Raw genomic sequence first — 18,428 nt, forward strand, 5'->3', positions numbered from 1 at the left:
CTATCCTAACCCTTACAATCTAATCTTAAATTAATAAAACCCATTCTGTGAATGTAACTGGTTATGATTTCACTGAAACGTCAATGAAAATATATTTTCACTTGAAATATAATTTCACTGTGACATATATGTACATAATTATAAGACGAATCACGTCGTCTATGGACCCTATTAGTAAGTAAAGGGCTGGCTATTGAAATATTAAAGGTCCTGACCTGAATAAATATATTGACCTGAAATGCCACATGTCAATGAAAAAATGGTCTCAGTCATGATATACTCTGAGAAGTCATTATTACTTTTTTTCTAGTCGTGTTGTTCACATTCACGTTGTACAATATCTTAAGGGAACCAAATTGTCAACCATTTGTTTTTTTATTAATTTATTAAATATTTAATTTTTACATTGTTGATTTGTTGGTATTTTTTTGCAACAAATCAACTTTGCAATTTGACTGAAAGTTAAGAAAAATAAGAGGCACGTGTTGATGCAAAATATGACAGTAGATGATCAATAACAACAAGTATTAAAGAGTAGTAGTTGTTGATGGAAAATAGACAAAGGAAATGCTCGATTAGTACCCAAGAGGATGTGTGTGAAAGTGTACGAAATAAGTTTATAAGCAAACAATTATTTCCAAAAATTCAATGTTTATTTAATGGATTAAAATAATATTAACAACAGTGAGAAAAAAACAAATATGCAGCCCATTGCGTTTTCGAAAATATTTATGTAATTCTAATCATCGTTAAATTAGGGGTGTGTCACGCTAATGTAGGTGAGTCAATGTTTAATTGAAAGTATATGCATACATTCTATGGTGATCCAACTTATGTACATCTGTTTGTTTGTTCAATATCTTATCGTTCCAATTAACCACATATGTACATAATTGCGAAATTTCCACTCGAGATTAAAGTATGAAAATACATCCGAGAATTGTAAAGTGAGTCACATTTTCATGAAAGCTCAGTCATGTGCATTCAAAGCCACAACTATGTATGTATGTAGTTCCATAATTACAATGTGTGGGAAGCTAGAGTTCTACCTCAGTTATAAATATAAGTTTACTAAGTCATTTGATAAAATAAAACTTCGCACAACCCTACTTTGGTCTCCGCTCTACTATTTTTTTGCGAGAGTTTTCCTTATTTTCTCAACGCATGGTTTTTCTATCATATACATATATGTATATGTATATATAAATGGAAGACAATTTAGGACGCAACATTAAAGCACTTGGAATCGGCCGTTTTGTTCTAGCTAACGATGCTTGCCAAATTAACGGTTTTTTGTCACACTAAGAAAATGCCAACTTTGCTTTTGGCGTACTATACTAAATTATTCGCGTCCTTGTAACACAAAACTACATATACTAACCCAGCAACAGTTTGAATACATGTATTTTAACTTAACAGTACGAATATACGAATTAAACTTAAGAGGGCTGGACAGCAGCGCCTTGTCCATACAAACGTACTATACTTCTCCCTACCTCAATTATGGCACTATAGAAATTTTTTTAATATGCTATGGATATCCACCATTGGGGTGCATCTATCGTTTTATTTTTTTGATTAATTATTTTTTATAGGAGCTAGGAGCCGCCAAACATCTATAAAATCGCCTCTTTTTTACACCCACGAAAAGAGTCAAGCGCGGTTATTTAACGGTCGATTTAAAAAAAAATACGCCGATAGATGCACAGAAAATATATTTTGCATACCGATGATGAAATTTTTTTAAAAATTGGTCCAGTTTTGGAGGAGAAAATAGTAGAATACGAAACCTCGATTTTGTCAATTTAAAACACGTTTTATCTGGTCGAAGCGCAACTGTCGCATTCACTCAATATATATATATATATATATATATATATATATATATATATATATATATATATATATATATATATATATATATATATATATATATATATATATATATATATATATATATAGAGTGTATGTATATAGAGTGTATATATAGAGTGTATGTATAAATATATAGATATATATATATATATATATATATATATAGTGTATGTATAAATTGAGTGAATGCGACAATATATGTATATCAATATATATATATATATATATATATATATATATATATATATATATATATATATATATATATATATATATATATATATTGATATACATATATTGTCGCATTCACTCAATTTATACATACACTCTATATATATATCGAAGAAAGGAACGGTAACAAAATTAAGGTTTCGGGTGTACAGCCCTCTTAACAGTACGAATATTTTTAACTAAGCTCGTATGTACTTTTTCATCATTACTTCTCTATTGCTGTCAAGTATATTTTTAATCAGACATTAAAATTATTAGTCATTATCACATGCTGAGTGTGAATATTGATTCCAACACTCATTTTTAAGCACGGAAAAATATTTTTTTTTTTGACTGCAAAGCCAAAAAACTGTAAATATTGCGCACTTTTTTAAACGCCTTTAAATGTCATAAACGAGAGCAAACCAACAAAAATCATTTTTATATTCAAATTTAGCAAAGATTATTTAGTCTCCGCTCTGGTATTTTTTTTTTTTTTTGCTCAGTGTCATTAATGTTATATTGCTAATAAATATAATTGCAACTAAAAGCGAACCGGTCACTTAACGAGTTTTGTATTATATTAACGAGCGGTATCAAACAGAAATGTTGTGATGTTTTTCGCTTATGTGACATTTCATATTTAATGCCAGTCTGATTCTAGATGGCAAATGAGACTCGAACTGCCAGCTGTGTTGACAAGCTTGCTTACTTGCGTGAAGTAATGACTAGAACTAGGCTTTTTCAACAAACTATCAAAGTCTTTAATCATATTATAAATTAGTTGAATTACATTTAACATTTAACTCCAAATTTGTATTCCTCGTTATAACTTCTAAAAATATACACGTGGTTTTAGTGATTGTTTTCCAATATCTCTCCTGAAACTTTTCCGATTTAATATCACAGTATTACAAAAGTAATACGGAGATGTACATACATAATACTGGATGCTAATCGCTGTTTTTAAATCCACATAAAAATAAAAGCGCAGTCTCTCATTTTTAGGTCAGGATTTGATAGCGTTTATCGGAAAACTCTACATTTAAAAATGCGGTTTAATTTCATCCAATTTCGGCAGTTAAGTTAATCACATGTTTGACCCAGTCGATAAGGGAGCGAATTTCCCCCACATCTGGATATTTAGGTCAAACCAACACGCGATTTGTTTTCTACCGTTTCTTACAATTATTCTCATGTTGATGACTCAAACGACTAAAAATATATAAACCCCTCCAAGTTTATCTACTCTACTGTTACATAGTACTTATTTTCAGTGGCGTGCGGGGAAAATCTCCCTATTTTTTATCGCACAGCCTTACTTATGTGTGCGCGAGCACAAAGGGACTCGATATGACGTCACCTAGTCCCCTTGTATCTTGATCGTGCTCATTTAAGTAAGGCTGTGCGACAAAAATTGAGAAGTTCACTCCCTATTTTTATCGCACAGCCTTACTTTTATGTGTACGCAAGCAGGATACCAGGGGACTCGGTATGACGTCACCTAGTCCCTTTGTATCCTGCTCCTGCTCACATAAGTGAGGCTGTGCGACAAAAATAAAGAATTTCCTATTTACTTAATAGCCAAGGAACTGTACTGATTGGAGTGAGTTGGAAAGTTTGGCTTTTAAGTAAATGAGTATCAAAAAACTGTAAAACATGTTGGTGATTTAAAGTATTGTGTATTATCTGTTGCAGAACCTTTTCCCCTTTGTTTATTTGTGTATTTTTTTAAAAATAAATTGTAGTATAAATACTACAGTTTAAAAACTTGGCAACGAAACGCAATATTTTGTATAACAAAAAAAATCACCGTTGCGTTAGAGATCTCTGACTAATATATGTAGTTTTTTTTGTATCAAATTTCCCCCTTTTAGATTACGCATCTGTTTGTTGCCAAAACATATGATTCAATGCAATGAAAATTTACGTGCAGTAAAATAATCAATAAAAATAGTGAATACATAGGGAAATATAATTTCCTAATGAGTATACAGATAAAATGAAATTCAGGCCAATTTACGATAGATTTAGATAACGTTCAAGTTACTAATACAATACTTACAAATACAGATAACAATCAAAAATAATATAAATTCCGCTTATATATATATGTTGTGCTTTAATTATTACCTTGTGTGCAATTTTTATTGCATTCGTATCGTCGACTTATTGGCTATTGCACCTCGCTCATGCCCATAATATTTAACGTTTAGGCAACATGTTATTACCTAACCGCTATTTTATGAAAATTTTCATACACTCATCGCGAACGAGAACTTTAATTGATTTCACATTTCGTCGATCACCGCCTACCATATGATTGGACTATAAAAATTAGTGTATGTATACATATACATATAATACAGGCAAGTCCGACTTTATCATCACGACGGCTTCATATAAATATCACGAGTACGTTATAGTTTGAGTCGGTTGATTTTGTTCATTATTTTTTTTAATGTTTTTCAGACTTAAATTCAAGTGGAGTTGAAGAATCGTCGTGCGTGTTTAATTGAAGATATATCAACATGGCGAGAAATACCGAAGTACCGGAAAAAGATTACGGTGAGTGATTTTTACTTTGTTTTTTATTCTCTTTTTCTACTGATTTTTTTGACTGGAAACTTCCGGTCAATTTAATGTTATATCTGTAATATAATTGACGAAGAAAAACATATCATTCGGTTTTTGTGTGGAAAAACAAGATGGAAACGTTTCAATGACCCCAGCTTTTATGAATTTCTGCTTAAATATCCACATAAATATTGAATTAAAAAAAAAAAAAACCATAAATTAATATTGACTCATACTTTTTCAATTAACAAGATTGCTCACATACCCTATATTATATTATTACTAGTGTTGTGCCCGATGAAATATCATCGCATGGGTTATGGCATATGAAGTTTTTAAATAAAATCACAAATCTTCATCTATTTATTTATATTTATAGATAAAGTAAAAAAATCAAAATAAATGTGTGTGTCGCGGTCGTATTTTATCAAATACCTTTTAAATATATTTATATTTAATTGTTTAATATAAAAAAATGGTAAAAATACCTATCTACCTACATATAAAAAATATAAAACACCAATAGAATTTTTTTTTAATCAAATACATTTTCAATAGATGGCGCTAAATGCTCAGAGACTTGCGTAGAGGAAACATTGGTAGCAAACAGTGTATATAGAAGTTTTTTGTTGATCTGTTATTATGTTCGTATTTTGTTGTCAGTGTTTTAACTGTGACGTACGTATGTCAAATCGAAACGACTATTATAGTATGGCGAGCGTTATCTTACACAGACACACATAATAACGATGTTATATATATGTACAACATGTATATATGATATGATGATATATTTCTAGTAGATGAACAATACATACGGTCAGAGCCAATTTTCTCATTGTTTTGTATGATGATTCGACGACAGACGTTTCTTTGTTTCTTCGGTTTTCCAGAACGATGTACTCAATTTCGTCAATTAAACACTATCTACCGTTTAAATTAATGTGAAATCCAGGGGTGACCTATCATTTCAATGCATGGATTGTGTGACATACTAACATCACACATTAGCACGGTATTTGTCAAATTCCGACGCACTTAGATTATATCGTCCATCATTTACAACCAATTAAGTCCCAATGTGATCTTATCTTATCCTACAACTGTTATATTGCTAGTGAATTACATTTCATTGATTACATTTCATGATTGCCGTTTAAGAGAGCTGTGATCATTATACATACATACATATACGTATACGCAGGGCTTTTTTTTGAAAAAAAAAGGTGCCGGAACTTACTTCTTATCAAATATTTTTACTAGAAAAGTTTATATTCAAATTATATTCGTTTGAAACGTAAAAAATGTTGAGAAAAAAACCGCGTTAAGGGAAAAAATGCCCTGCGTATGTATAAATGTGCAAAATTCGTCTTGAAATTCAATAGATATGAAGATCGTAGCTTCTTGGTATAATATTTATCTTGACGATTATAGAAAGATAAGGTTTGCTTGCATCTGGAAAAAATTCAGATTTGGCAATGTTGCAAACATAGTCGTTCTTATTTCAGTGTTCCAGTGTAGTATAATATTATTGATTGTGACTTCCGTATATTGTCTATCTGCAAATCAAAGACAGAAAAGCATTCACAATATAATGTATTATCAAATGCATTGTAATTTCATCTATTTTTTTTTATATGTTTATATTTCATACATGAATGTTTCAGTAGGCAAGTGAACTCGCGAACATAATGGTGGCATCATTTGTCCATTCCAGAGGTTGAAAACCTTCTCTCAATTATCTTTTTTCGATTGTAGGCATTTCTGTGATTGTTTTACTGAGCAATGAAACTGTGTAAATAAATTAAAATCAAAATTGTGAGTCAGTTATGAAACTAGTAAAAATACTGTCCCTCAAAATGGCTATGTAGGTATCCTTATGAGAGTGACCTAATTAATTGGACCTGTCGAATATCAAATCTTTGACACCACAAAAATTGTTAAAAATGATAACAAACCATTGGATGCTGGAAATAAGTTGAGCGTAAAAAATAAAAATCCTGATATATGTAGTTTTCATTTAATATTTAAATGTGTATACATATGTACATACATATAATATGTAAACTGGTATGGTACATTGTGATTCAAATTGTATGATAATCATTAGCACCAGTTTTACATTAACTGTTGAATGAAGACTTTCCAAACACACTTCCATTCTTCTCTGTCCTGAATAACATTCACATTTCCTTTCATCATCAACCCATCTCACTTGAGATCTTCCTTGCATTCTTTACATTCAATTAGGTACCACTGTTATAATTTCTTACCCATTTGTTCCGCTTCCTGTCTCTCCTCGGTGTAATAAGAATACAACACTGTGCGGTTTTCTGCTATCTAATATTATTTGCAGTACTTAGTTGAATTTCATGGTGTTGCTCAGGTGGAGGAAAATTGTAAAAAGATTGCACTTTTCCTGAAAGATTGGTAGTCCACAGGTCTATTATGTAATTTGGTACATATATACATATATGTATATGTAGATAATTCATATATAATATTATTATATTTATTTATTTACTTCAAAATACATGGGGAAGGCGGCAAAGCCGATATATCCACGAGGTTTGGCTTAATATAAATAATAAAATAAAAACAAAACTATTCATAACAATAATAACATAAAAGAAAAAAATAAACATGAAAAAAATAAGAAAAAAGAGAAAATACCAAAAGATTAAATAAAAATAAAAATATCTGGAACGGTAACATAATAACTAAAAGAAAACAAAAATATAGAAAAGATATTGGAAAAGAAGAATTACAAAAATCCTTTAGAGTTTAAGGCCTAAGTAAGACATCTACGTAGCTTGTTTTTGAAACTATTAACGTTTTAAGAATTAACTACATTGCTAAGAGGTCTATTCCAAACTGCAACCACTCTGTTTGAAAAGAAGGAATCTCCGATCAATTTATTCGATTTTTCTTTTTGGAATCTGAGAGTTAGACCTCTAAGATGAGTGTTAACATAATAATTATAATGATTATTTATTATTTTAAAGACTTTGATTAATTCATCCCTTATTCTTCTCGTCCCAAGTGTTTCATTAATTATTTTCAACCTCTCGTTATAAGAAAGTGATTTAAGTTCAAAAGGTATCTTTGTAATTCTCGTTTGTGTACCTTTTCGATACATATAACTTTTTTTTATATATATATGAGGATTAAAGGATTGTAAATAGGTTTTTGAGCTCTTTCTCCTATTATGCTGTAGATTAACATTCTAATAATATAATACTATGATTACTAACCAAATTAAATTAAATTGTAAAATAGAAAATGATCAGTAGATCAGTAGCTATTAAAATAGATATAAGATGTATTGTGAACATAATTTCGTAATAATAAAAAGCATTTAAAAATCAAAATATATATGAGGATTCCATACACTAAAAGCGTATTCTAAATTATACGGTACTATATTTTTAAGTTTTGATGAAAATAAATAGTCTCACCCATTTTTAGATTGAAACTTAATTTTTAAACAGCGTGTTCAACAATTTGAAATGAAAAAAAAATAGACAAAGGCTTCAACAAGGATTTTTTTTCATTTTATAATAACAAAAAAACCAAAAATATCAGCAGATGTGCACAACATAAGTAAAAAACAACATAATTAAATCCGATAAAAACAAGCAATACGATTGAAAAACAATACAATTTAAATTTTAAATAAAAACAAATACATTTTATTGATAAACTTATATTTGTATTAACACTATAGATACGGCACATACTTATAAAGTTCCATGCTTTTGTCCACATTCAGATAAAATATACATACTTAAAATCAAAGATTAGTACACCTACGTACATGTACATAGTTGCATACAGATCACAGGTTGCCAACCACTGGTATACACTCTAACAAATGACCATCAGAGCTATTGCTGTTGCTTCATGATCGAATCAGTCAGCAGCTCGTTGCCTTTGTAAATTGTCCTCTTCCATCGCTGCGAAATTAAGCATCTATCGTATTCAGGCTTTGACTTCCGTATTCACTCTCTTATTGTCACAAAACAAAGTGTCTGACTATGTATGCATACCCATCTGCATTTTCACTCGTTCGGTTAGGAAAATGGCCGTAACAAAAGAAAATTCGCAATAGCACAGACAAGGTTGCGACTTATTGAAACATAACTAATTACATACACAAAAGTTTCCCATGCATTTCAATTGCGTGTTATGATACAAAAACCGATTTGTTTGTGAATTCATTGTGAAAATGTGCTGCGATGGGGATAAACCTCCTGTTCGACGTAAAGGTTCTCTAATTTTTGATCCAAATACATCCTTTTACCGTTGCACTGGCAGTGTAATTTAAAGATGATAACTTGAATTGCTAATTTGCAGGTGAGCCGCTCAAGTTTGATCCGGACTTCAAAGGACCTTTGCACAGGAGATCGTGTACAGACTTGTTATGCTTGCTGATCTTTGTGGTGTTCCTCGCATGCTGGGGTGCTACCAGTGCTTACGGTAATTCTTTTCATTAACTCTTGATGTATTGAATATTTGGGTCTACCTCGTTCCACCAATTTGCAATATCTCAAGAGTCGTTTTCCAAACTTTTTCAGTTTATTTCGTTGCCGAGTGTACATAAATATATGCCGAGTGTACATACATATATGTCACAGTGAAATTATATTTAAAGTGAAAATATATTTTCAGTAATGTTTCAGTCAAATCATAACCAGTTACATTTTCAGGGTTTGTTTTATTAATTTAAGATTAGATTGCTAGGGTTGGTATTATTTAAGGGTTAGGATAGGTTAGGTTAAGTGAGGGTTTGCCCTATTCATCTAATATTGGGTTGTTAGGGTTAAATTTATAGAGTCAAACGTTGTAAATTCATTGTTTGATACATTTTCACTGCTTGAATTGGTGAAAATATATTTTCACTTTATGACAAATGATCGACTTGGAGTCACAAATATCCAAGTGCTAAACCTAAACGCAGCCATTGAGCCATACTGCTGGCTAGATAAAATAAATAAAATAAAATAAAAATATTGTGATAATTCCTTCAATTTTTAGCTATTAATACGTCTTTAAAATATTTTTATTCTATTTTATTTAGTCATCAGTATGGCTCAGTGGTTGCGTTTCAACAATGATCAGCTAAAATTGGCAAACTCTGATGACAAATGATCGACTTGGAGTCATAAATATCCAAGTCTAACCAGCAGCATTAAAGATTACTAGATCGAACCCAGAACCTCTCGGTGCTAAACATAAACGCAACCACCGAGCCATACTACGGGCTCGTATATTAAAGATATCACATATGTATATTTAAAAAAAAAGCATTTTTATATACAATATACACACTCCTGTTTAAGCAGACGAAAAATAATTTAGAAAACGCATCTCGAGATATTGCAAGTTGGTAGAACGAAGCGTACCGAAAAAAATGCTACTTACACAATTTATTTTCACTTTCCTTTCATTCCATTGCAAAAGGCAATAGGGTAGACACTGGGGTTTTGTTTTGTATTACCAAATTATACAGTAATTTTTAATGTACAGAAATACCACAGTAATTTGCTACATTCATTTTTATGCTTTAGTGGGAACCTTGAATGCTCTTCTTGTTCACTAATAATAATCGATGACTGTATGTGTGTAACTTCTCTGTTAGCCTAAAGTCTGCTATATACTGTAATTTATGTCGACATTTGGTTTGAAACCAAAAATACATAAACCATAACCACATAGTGTTTGAACCACATAAGAGTTTCTTTGATTATAAGTAGTTCTGCATGAAAGATCCAAAATACAAAATAATATTTTGTTATGTGAACTTTTTTATCCAATATTAACTTAAATTGGTTATATGTATTAAGTTTAAAATTATCTTGGTAGACCGGATCTAGTCCGGATACTAATAAATGAATACATTTTTTGTTACGTTTACTAATTAGTTTAATATATTTCAGCAATTATGCATGGAGATGTTCGCCGGCTATTGGTGCCGACCGACTCTGACGGTTTGAAGTGTGGATTAGATTCGTCAGTCATCGATAAACCTTATTTGGTGTTTTTCGACATGACTAAATGTATCTCTCCTACGGTGCCCATCAACGGCTGTCCAACGAAACAAGTGTGTACATATATATTCAAAGTCAAAGTCTTTACGCAACTCGTTTAATGTGTTCGCTTCGGGCTCGACCATTGCTCGAGTGACGCTCAAAGCGACGTTAGACCTGCCAACTTAAAATATTCTCATCCATACCAATCCTACATAAATATATATATATATATATATATATATATATATATATATATATATATATATATATATATATATATATATATATATATATATGTATATATATATTCAATTCAACTACACAGATATGAATATAATGCTTGTTTTATTTCTAGGTATGCGTAAAGGAATGTCCTAATACAATGATTTTGAGAATCATAATTGACACTTGGACTGATAGTAAAATCAAAGAAATGAGGGATAAATTCGTTTGCAAATATCATGTAGATAAAACTGCAATTGATTCCAAAACAAAGATTTTAAAACTGATGGACGAGGAAGAGTGTGCTGAAAACATATTCGAGAGCAAATCAAGTAAAAGCTTCATTTAATACATTGATGAGGTTGATTAAACTTTTAATGGATTAGGAAATTTTGTACAGTTTCGCGTTTGCTATGATGTGATTAGAGTAATAATCAATTCTACATTTAAATTGATGTTCAAGGCCACAGATTGTTCTATGGTCTGTAAACAGACTCATTTCTACGTATACATTTGTTGTTAATCTAATTTAAAACTTTAATGGAAAGGAAATCATTTTTTTATTATATTTATCCATTGGCTACTGATTATGTTGCAATTTTCGTTTCATGGTGAAATTTTTTATGTTGTGATTTTGACCATTGGTCTCGTTTTATCTAAAAATATTAACCGTGTTTTTTTGTGTCAATTCATCAGACTAAAATTTTGTCAAGTCTTGAACATTTGCATTATGTTGGTTGTGTCTGTGTTAACGTGTTTTACTTTTGCTTATGTTTTTACATCTACAAATTTCAAAAATATACAGGTTTTTCATTCCAAATCGACCCTTTTTTACTTATTCATTTCAAATTGACATTGAAAAGGGGTCAATTTTAAATGAAAAAGGTTTAATTTGTAATGAAACATGGTCAATTTGAAATGAAAAAGGGTTAATTTGTAATTAAAAACCTGTATCACATCTTGGGGAATAGTGACACAATTCAAAAAACTTTTTTTTAAATTTATAAATCGAAATAAAAAAACAGCATTTTATTACGTTTGCAAAAAATATTCAATAGGGTAATAATTTTTAATTAAAATTCGGAAATGACTTCAATATGTCTTACAACGATTTTAAATTTTATTTTTACATAGAACTACTTTTTTAAATTATGTCACTTTTCTCGCCAAGGTGAAATTTTTAAACATATGCACCATTGTATCTAGACAAACAGAGAATCCTAGATATGAACATTCCCCTTCTTTATTTCAGAATTTCATTAGATTTTTCAATTAAAATTGGACTATTATATAATAAACCTATTAATACAGAGAAATGTAATAATAATAGAAGGGCCCTTACGAATACATAATTGTTGTCAATATTACGCGGTACGTCTCTATAAATACGCTATAACGCACGGAATATAATCGGATCAATTTACTTATAAAATGTATCCCATGTTGTTTATTGTGTGTTTTTGAATGCATTGTGCAATTTTTACCGATGCTTGCCCATCTTGCGAGTAATATAAACAAACAGAGAAGTTTTTATCGGACAGACATCGAGCACCAAGCATCAAATACGACTGATGCTAAAATTATTTAGGATTGTCTGCGGACGATCATCACTTGACAACAATATAACGCCTAAAGCCACTTCTATTAATATAAGATTTCTCTATCTTAATATGATAGTTGTAATTCTGTAAAGAGAATAAATCACAAATTAATAAAACAAAAACCAATGGATCTTGTCCATGACTGGAGGCAATTTTATAGTCATCGTTAACTAAAATAAAAATAAAAAATCAACCCAAATTAGTAATATGTTTTACCGCCAATTGACGTAGGTGTACAAATTCAATTCAGATTGTAAAAAAGAATTAAGTGTACAAAATAAATTCAACAACTGCAACAATTCCCTTAAGTATCACATTTGGCATAATAGGTAGTGTCACTAGTACCAACCATTCTCTAGATATAATGGTAAATATGTATGTAATTTAATGTGTGTATTTAATTTTTATGTATAATATTTCTACTGAATTTATAATATCCACATTCCAACTGGATTATTGTTTGGAAAAATAGTTCATTAAATTAATAAGGTAGCTTTTAATCAATATTAATGTGAATGATTTATTTTTTCAATACAATTCCAGTTTCACAATTTTAAATTTAAACCAAAAGTGGCATCCAAAATTTAAAAAGCAACCTAAAATAATAAAAAAATCGGATGTGACCAACTCATGACTTTATCTATGTATTTGAGGAATATTAAAAGGTCACCAAAAAAATCGATAATTAAACATACATAAACGTTCACACATACCGGTTATGAGAGCATTTTCGTTACAAATTGAGCGCAAATGTAGGGAAACTTACACACGACAAAAGTTCTACTTCCAGTTGTCGAATTTTGTTTGAAATTTTTCTATTACTTCAAATCACTATAATTACTATACGCATTAAATATCAAGAAAATAAAAATAATTTAAAAGGTCAAAATAAAATAATGAAATATAGTTTTTAAAAAAGATACTACTTCCGGTTTACGAATTCTGACCAAAATCTTATCAGCTCTAAGTTAGTACATAAAGAATACAAATATAAATTTTCAGCTTGATACGTTCAGGGGTGTGGACAGAATCGTGGTCAAAACATTTTTGACTTTTCTAAGTGGAAAAAATCCCACTTCCGGTTTATTAAATTTGGTGATTTTTTTTTTATTTTCATCACATTGATACAAGAATTATACTTGAATTTTTTTTGTGAAAAGCACACATGTTTAAGAGGTCGAAAAAATAGTGGAAGAAAAAACTTATAGATATGAAATTTCAGTTCAATAAACCAAAAGGTTTAAAAATTTACGTCGTATCGATAAGAATTTCAGTAACCGATACTAAGTTTCAGTTCAATAGGACGAACGGTGTTCAAAAAATCCGCAAATACAATGACACACAGACACATTCACTTTTTCTAGATCATGAAAACGTGATCAGTGATCGATTCCAAGTTGGAATCAGTCAAAATCTCGAGTTCGAATTTTCGCATGATCACAAAACTTCATCGATTGTTACTACGTACATAGATAAAGTAATGAGTATACTGTAAATCTTGGGTTCCATATACATACATATATAGTGAAACCTTGATTTAGCCGATTAATATAATGAAAATGTATCTGTTTAATCTATATCTTTGTAACATATCCTCAACACAAAATCAAAATCTATCGATTATAGTTAATGAACGTCAATATAATAATACGAGTAAGTATTGAACCTCTCAGTTAGGTATATTGAATCGAGCTTTTGCAATATTGTCAAAAAAGCATTTTTAGAAATGGTTAAATTCCACTAATAGATTTAAGTTTAAGAAAAAAAGATTAAATTATAGCAAAATTAAATCAAGTACATACTACATTTGCTTTACATACAAAGGTGTGCTTATATTTCATGCTCAACGTGCGTTTATTATTTATTTTGTATTCCAATAGAGCCTTTTATCTTAGCAATTAGTTATATAATGTATGCAATTTAATTTTCCATATTCCAGCTTTTTTATTGTGCCATATTATGTAATCTAGAAATCATTAAACATTATCAAAATGTGATCTAGTCCTTGGTCGGTGCTTTGGCGATTTAACTCCAATGTTGTGCGGTCCTGGAAGTTCCGTTGCCAAGAGCCAGCAACAAGCGCCTGAATCCTTTGTGAATAAACTAAAGTCTGGAATTGCTAAAGCATTTTCGCCGAACGCCGATCGCCCAGAAAACGCCGGCTATTCTTGCAATAGAGATGCGATGAAAACGGTCAAAAGTGTGAAGAAACTCGAATCGAGAATCACAGTTCTAGACACGTATATCGGACTAATCATAGCGGCTTCACTGTCGTACTTTACTGACTCTAAGTCCACCCAAGAAGTACGTTCAAAATAGAAATATATCGATATACTAATTTCCACTAACCTGAAGCATTTTAGTATGATTCATATTACCTACATAAAATAACAATATACTTATTTATTGAGCATTTGCATGTGAACCGTAAATTTTTGGAAATAAGTGCAAGTTTATTTTGCTAATATCACCGACTGATTCATACACACTCAATGAAAGTAAACTTGCAACATTTTCAAAATAAACAACTCATATGTATATTATACATACCTATATACTTGAAATTCTAATTGGAAATTAATTAAGCTTGTTTACATGCACAACTTATATGTATATTTCAATTCTTATATCACAAACATAGCTTTTCACACTTTCTTCAATAATTTATCTTTTTCTGTTTTTCCAAATACAATCGATTCCAGTTTGTTAGACCTAATATGATTAGCCATTTAATTGGGACAAAGTATTCTAGCTCCGATTCGTTCCAATCAAACAGGAATCTACTGTATTGGTATTATTTGTTGCCATGCTTTGCTCGTATTATGTGCAACAGTAAGGTTTGTGTATTTTTTTTAGAAAATTACATTTCCTGTAACAAAATAGCTTGATTGCTTTAAGTTAGTTTTACATAAATATTGCTTGTATTATCCAACTGCTTGCTTAAACCACATGTACATCAAATTTGTTCTCGTTGTTTTATTGTATTGACTCACTGATTTTAAATGTATTCCTTTTCGAAACAACAAATGTGAACATTCGAAAAATGTAAAATCTGTTAAATGAACGTGATAATCATAAATACAAAGTACAAATTTTTGCACAGAATTAAAATGATAATACATAATTCACTTATTTATGTTATATGTACATATATGCATACTATTTTTTTATCTGTAAATGAAAGCGTATCTTTTTACTAATGATTGGTGTGGTCCTCTTTTATGGTGCATGATCATCCCTTATGCATTTTTGAAAACACTTTGGAAATGCAGCTTCCAAACGTTGTTTACCGGTTCAATTCACGGATTTCACACAATTAACTGCATTTACTGAGGAGCAAATTGCAAGATTGGAGGAAAACATGAATATACTTGCACGAATCAACGAGGTAGGCAAATTCGACATTTTAATTCGTACATTTGGTGTTACAAAAATTTTATAAACTCTTTAAGAGATGTATCCAGGATCGCCAGAGTATATGCATTCGTATACAATACATGTGCATATGTGTAAGACCTGTATATAATAATATAGCCGAATAGAAGCCCGGGGGACACCGGGTATATATGACATGAATTACAATAATAAATCAAAGACACAAAAAATATATGTATGTAAATAAATACATATTTAATTTGTAAATATGAGATCAAATCTATATAATGCCATTCAACTAACACCATTTGCTTTTAAATTCATTTCTTCTGTACATAAAATCTCTTGATGAAATAACATATCTTATTCACTAGGCGATTCTAACTCATAAATATGTATTATTAATAGTGCACAAATTAAAAGTGTAATTATTAAATATTATTCAATTTATTCTCATGTGAGAAATAGCGCAATATTAATTTAATTCTTAGAGAATTATCAAAGCGTACATTATTTTCAGATGGGAACGATGATTGTCGAAGACTTGGTAAACGCCAGATGGTGGATAGTGTTCTCTTTATTTGTTGTGATGATTATATGTCTCATATACATAGCGCTGATGAGATGGATTGCAGCTCCAATCGTTTGGTTTTCGATATTCGGTGTAGTGGCCATTCTTTCATACTGTAAGTGAATGAATAATTACACTGAGCAACAAAAAATCACGTTTTTGAATTACCAGAGCGGAGACTAACCAATCTTTACTAACTTTGACCCACTGAGTTCGAATACGATAATGATTTTTGTTGGTTGGTGATCGTTTACGAGATATGAGCGTTTACAAAAATGCGCGATTTTTACAGTTTTTTGGCTTTTGCGGTCTTTAACTCAAAATCTAGTATTGCTGTGCTAAAAGTGAGTATTTGAATCAATAGTCAGATGTTTTTTCTATTGGTTGTGATATTTCGTTGCTTTAAAATACTTATAATTAATTGTGTAGCGAATTTTAAAAGTCAAAAATATATTTTTTTTTACGGATTTTTTTCCGTGCTATTTTTCATTTATTTGACAAATTTTTTAATTCACCACGTTTATAAAAATTGGTTTTCTATCTCAATATTTTTCTTTTTTATCTAAACGTACTAATTCAAGCGGTAATTGCAATTTAAATGCTTTCGTTATGTATATGGTTGTAACGCGTAATGTGTTGGGTGCAAGCGAGACGGCATGTAATTTTGACTTTTAAAATTCGCTAGATAATTAATTATAAGTATTTTAAAGCAATGAAATATCACAATCAATAGGAAAAACATCTGACTATTGATTCCAATACTCACTTTGAGCACAGCAATACTAGATTTTGAGTTAAAGACCGCAAAAGCCAAAAAACTGTAAAAATCGCGCATTTTTTTAAACGCTCATATCTCGTAAACGATCACCAACCAACAAAAATCATTATCATATTCGAACTCAGTGAGTCAAAGTTAGTAAAGATTGGTTAGTCTCCGCTCTGGTATTTTTTTTTGTTGCTCAGTGTTATTTTAAAAAAATCAAACGCACCGTATGTTTTTAATGTATTAAATTTCCAGCTATATACTTGGCGTACAATAGATATGCGTACTTGAAAGCAAACCCAGTCGTGTTGGACGTACCTATAACTAATCTCAAAGCTGGAGCAAAATCGGTATTAATGCTTCAGGAGACTTGGCTTGTGATACTTATAGCCGCTTGCGTCATCCTCGTCATAATACTACTTGCAATTGTGTTTTTGCGAAAGAGAATCGTCATTGCGATCGCTCTCATCAAAGAAGGCAGCAAGTAAGCCGTCTTTTGTGTACACACATAATTATTAATGTTAAACCTTTTGACTAAATAATTATTTTTTGATCATTTCATAGGGCTGTGAGCTCCGTGATGTCCACGTTAATATTCCCAATATTCCCTTGGATCATGCAGTGTTTGGTTTTGTGTTTGACTGTCGTTGTGGGAGTTTATCTGAGTTCCATCGGTGAAACGAATTATAAAGTTGTTGGAATGAATGAGACGCGTTGCGGCGAATACAAGGTTTGTGTTAATGTTCTAACAAGGTATACAATGTATTTTTTGCTGAGTGTACATCTAAATTGTGTGTAATGTTGGATATTATTACAGGATGGAGACGCATGCATACCTGAAAGATTTGAAGAGGAGTGCGGGAGCTCCCAAAACGCATTTTGTCATTTCTTTAGCGTTACCAGTCCCATGTATATAAAAGCATTGCTCGGTGAGTTTAAGCGATTTGTTTTTTTGCTAGTCACGTTCAGTACTAATTAGAGAATTTATTACCAAATTCCAAATACTCGACTTCATCAACAGCCCGAGTATCGAGTAGTAAAAATTGAAAATAACCGAGTATTCGGTTATATTCGACTAATTTTAATTTTTTTTTGCTTAGCAACTGAAATGAGTAGAATTACAAATGTTAAAAAAAGAATGAAATCATCATAAAATAAAGTTTATTTCTATTTTTGAACATTACAGATATACAACAATTAAA

At 30.5% G+C, this 18,428-nt stretch overlaps 1 protein-coding gene across 6 annotated transcripts in view; it reads left to right on the forward strand.

Moving 5' to 3' along the window:
- Ctl2 (Choline transporter-like 2) overlaps positions 1–18,428 on the forward strand; it is a 32,842-nt gene that overhangs the window by 11,861 nt on the left and 2,553 nt on the right. The window contains exons 1-10 of one of the 6 annotated variants that reach the window (XM_077430819.1): positions 4,203–4,454; positions 4,558–4,653; positions 9,019–9,141; positions 10,602–10,765; positions 11,050–11,248; positions 15,790–15,905; positions 16,413–16,578; positions 17,482–17,710; positions 17,791–17,956; positions 18,044–18,155. In XM_077430819.1, the coding sequence (XP_077286945.1) occupies positions 4,617–4,653; positions 9,019–9,141; positions 10,602–10,765; positions 11,050–11,248; positions 15,790–15,905; positions 16,413–16,578; positions 17,482–17,710; positions 17,791–17,956; positions 18,044–18,155 (1,312 nt within the window). In that variant the 5' untranslated portion in view covers positions 4,203–4,454; positions 4,558–4,616. Of the gene's footprint in view, positions 1–4,202; positions 4,455–4,557; positions 4,654–8,560; positions 8,931–9,018; positions 9,142–10,601; positions 10,766–11,049; positions 11,249–14,519; positions 14,822–15,789; positions 15,906–16,412; positions 16,579–17,481; positions 17,711–17,790; positions 17,957–18,043; positions 18,156–18,428 lie in introns of those variants that run through there. The other 5 variants (XM_077430817.1, XM_077430816.1, XM_077430820.1 and 2 more) reach the window with 5 other exon arrangements.

Source organism: Arctopsyche grandis, chromosome 5, assembly GCF_051622035.1.
Source record: "Arctopsyche grandis isolate Sample6627 chromosome 5, ASM5162203v2, whole genome shotgun sequence".
NCBI lineage: Eukaryota > Metazoa > Arthropoda > Insecta > Trichoptera > Hydropsychidae > Arctopsyche > Arctopsyche grandis.